General features: G+C 35.8%; 1 protein-coding gene across 1 annotated transcript in view; it reads left to right on the forward strand.

Annotated features, from left to right (window-relative positions):
- The window catches only part of LOC109713233, a 3412-nt gene continuing 380 nt past the window's right edge, over positions 860–3891 (forward strand). Inside the window, exons 1-2 of the mRNA XM_020237229.1 lie at positions 860–1151; positions 3154–3885. Coding sequence (XP_020092818.1) covers positions 3161–3885 — 725 coding nt within the window. The 5' untranslated portion in view covers positions 860–1151; positions 3154–3160. The remainder of the gene's footprint in view (positions 1152–3153; positions 3886–3891) is intronic.

Here is a 3891-nt window from a genome sequence, read left to right on the forward strand (position 1 = left end):
CTTCCTCTCTCTCCTTGCGTGTGTGTGGCGTGTGTGTGTGTGCGCATTCGGCTGAGGAGGAGAAGGAGAAAAGGGATTAAATCCCTTTTTACAAATCAGCCCCTCAACTATTACACTATTCACCTCGGGCAGCAGTTTAGCAGTTCGAAATAGTTAGAGTCCTTCTGAATGTCCGTTTGAGCTCAAATTTGACAGACAGGCTCAGTTTAGCGTACCGAGTAAGAATATATTTTAAGTTTCCAGTTTCGACCCCATTTGGTCACCGAAAACTGTACCGAATTGTCACTACAAGAAAATATAGTATTGGTGGCAAAAATAAGGTGGCAACCAAATTTATCGCCATTATATAGTTACCTATGGTGGCGATAGGAAAAATCGCCATTAATTAATTAACTTAAAGTGGCGATTCTGGTTTCACCACTAAATGACCATTTTATCGCCACTATTTGATTATCTATAATGGCGATAAAAAAAATTGCCACCAATTAATTAATTTAAAGTGGCGATGGCATTTTTACCACTAAAATTACTATTTTGTCGCCACTATTTTCTTATTTATGGTGGCAATAAAAAAAATCTCCACCGATTAATTAACTTAAAGTGGCGATTCTAACCTCACCACTAAATTACTATTTTACTCCCACTATTTAATTATTTATGATGGTGATAAAGTAAATCGTCATTATTTGGTTAGCTATAATGACAATAAAAAAAAAATATTACCACCAATTAATTAAATTTAATTTACTTTTTTAATTAAATTAAATTAATATTTTAATTTAATTTTAAAATTACTAATTTAATTTTTAAAAAATTTTAAAAAAATCTCACTTCCCTCAGCTTACCTGCCCCTCTCCTCTCCACTTCCTCTCAGCTACTCTAGAAAAAACCCAAACCCCATTTCGCCCGCTCCTCTTTGACGATCTCTCGTCGGCGAGCTCGTCACGACGAACTCCTCGCCGGCGATCTCGTCACCGGCGAGCTCCTCACCGGCGATCTCGTCACCGGTGAGCTCGTCACCGGCGAGCTCCTCATCGGCGACATAGGCGACAAGCACCTCGCCGGTGAGCTATGCAACGAGCTCCTCATTGCTAATTTTCTTTCCGACGAGCCCTTCAAAACGAAGCTTCTTCTCGCCGAGCTCCTCGCAAGTGAGTCCCTCACTGCCGATCTCCTCGCCGATAAACCCTCTCCTTTCGCTTCTCTCTTCCACTCCAAACCCTCACCGCAGATCTATATGCACTTCTCGTTGCTTCTTTGCGGCTTGTTTTGATCTCAGTAATTAGATAGTCTATAATGCAGAGTTGGAGCAACCCTGTATACCAGATTGATCTACTTTTCATCAGGTTTATCAATTAGGAAAGGTGAATATTTAAAAGACACTTAGGTAATTAAGGCTAGCTATTAATTCAGCATGTACACTTAACTAACCGAAAGTTTGCTAGTAACTATGAAATTTCTAGTTAATCTTTTATTAGAGGCATACGAAATGCAAGATTCAAATTAGTATGTTTTACTTACTGCTGAAACTAATCAATGCAATTACCAGTGCTGCATCAGGAGTTCAAACAATGCAATTTCCAGTCCTTTTATGGCAGTGTTTTTGAGTTTTATGTTGGCTTGGAGATGTTATAACAAAGTTTCATGTAGGTGATTCAATGCATATAAGAACCTACTTTGATTTGTGGGCCATGTAATATGATAAATGTCATTCTTCAATTATGAAACAAGTCGTGTCTACTTAAGTCATGCTTTCTGCTTTTGTTTCCGGCTTAATTATGTGAACTCCTAATCTTATATGCTAATTCTGCTTTTGTTTTCAGCTTAATTATGTAAACTCCTAACCTTGTATGCTGATTTGAATATGGTGTGTTTTATTTTGTTGGTTTCTTTGTTGTGAGTCTCGACTGATATGGATGTCTTGAAAACAATATACAAGACCAGATACTAGTGGAAAGTTATTTAATGTTCATTTCAAGGTTTAGGAGTTCTATTCTAAAAACCGTAATGAATAATTAATTTGCGAGTTTGATGAGTCAAAAGGGTGGTGATTTTCTATTTCGGGTGATGTAATGTTCCTTCTATTTTTTTTTCTTTTTTCTGTTTTTGCATCGACGGTCAACCCTTGTGCTGTAGTATTAGATCTGAAAACCGGAAGATTATGAGAATTTTCTTGTCTTGCAATTGGGTGGTCTGCTTTCACCTTTGCAGTTGTGAAATCTACATTAGTATAAAATTCATAGCAGTGTAACTAGAAAGAAAATTTTCTACTCAATGGATTCCTAGATAGTAGTATATGTGTAAGCCCTATTAATTCCTGTATGAATTGCACCCATAGGGTTGGTGTTTCAGGGCTTAACAAATGAACTGAAGCCATTGAACAACAATTATCTAATCTTTGTTCATTACAACATATAATATATAATTATCTGTTCTATCTAAGATATACTTTAAAATATGCACCTAAAGAATGGTCTTTAGATACCATACGAAAACTAAAAAACAACTATGATTTCCACTCATGTCTCGCCATTTTAAGATAGTAACCAAGTAACTTCACATTACAACATATAATATGTAATTTACTTGGTTGCTGCTACTTTACTGTAAGGGCGCGTTTGGTTCGTACTATAAAAGATTACTAGGAGTAAAAAGATATCCGAGAATCTTATTCCTATTCATTCTATTACTAAAAATGTAGTATTTCGGTGTCTCTATAACCTTCTGCCTAAAAAGTTCCATCAATTTCATCTCTACACTTCACATCGTCTCAAATAAGCTTAAAAATTTTGAATGGCCATCGAATTCAGAAACAAAACTGTACTATAGATGTTACGTCGAATCGATAGGATCTAAAACTAGATAAAAGAGATATCTTTGTATACTACAGCTACGAAAACTTAGCAGTTCATTGGACAATTTAGTCAATTAAATTATTCAACCTCTATTCAATATTTCAACATCATCAATCACCAACTCATTTCTTACACTATAAAGAGTTGACATCTTTAGGTATGGAGAACATATCAAATTAACATCTCATACCCATGTGCTTAATTCTTAGCTCTAACAAGAAGGTAGAGATATTATTGCAATAATATATTTGTTAATAATTTATGCTTTTTGTATATGATACGACTAACACATTCTTAGCAGGACAATGGGAATAGACAAAAGTTGGATGATCATCCAAGATAGATCTCTTATTGAGTATGAAATGGGTGTTGACGCATTCTTGGATTATGCTTTCAATCAACTAGGAGATGTTAGGGGAATTCGTTGCCCTTGTACTAAATGCAATAATGTCATATTTAAGACACGTGATGAGGTGAAAGCCGATTTATTTTTCAACGGAGTGACTCAATCTTATACCACGTGGCATCATCATGGTGAATCATCTGATGAATCCGATACTAATGAGCTAGTAGATGAAGACATGTCAAGTGATGACGGGCGTGGGGACATTAATAGAATGGTGGAGGATATGTTTGCACATAAAGGGAATGTGGAAACTAGTGAAGCAGGAAAGGAGTCCATAGGATGTGAGCAATCTAATATTGATGCACAAAACTATTTTCGCCTTTTAGAAGAATGTGAACAAGATGCTTATCCTGGGTGTAAGAAATATTCTAAGTTGAAGTTTCTAGTGACTTTGCTAAATTTGAAATGCCTCAATGGATGGACGGACAAATCAGTTACAATGTTGTTGGAGTTTCTTAAGGATTTTTTGCCTGCTGATGCAAATATTCCCAAATCATACTACGAAATGAAAAATATTATTAAAGACTTGGGTCTTCATTATATTAAGATTGATGCATGTAAAAATGATTGTGTTCTTTATCGGAAGAACCTTGAGGATGCCACTAAATGCCCAACTTGTGGTGAGTCTAG

Source organism: Ananas comosus, linkage group 7, assembly GCF_001540865.1.
Source record: "Ananas comosus cultivar F153 linkage group 7, ASM154086v1, whole genome shotgun sequence".
In the NCBI taxonomy this organism is placed as follows: Eukaryota; Viridiplantae; Streptophyta; class Magnoliopsida; order Poales; family Bromeliaceae; genus Ananas; species Ananas comosus.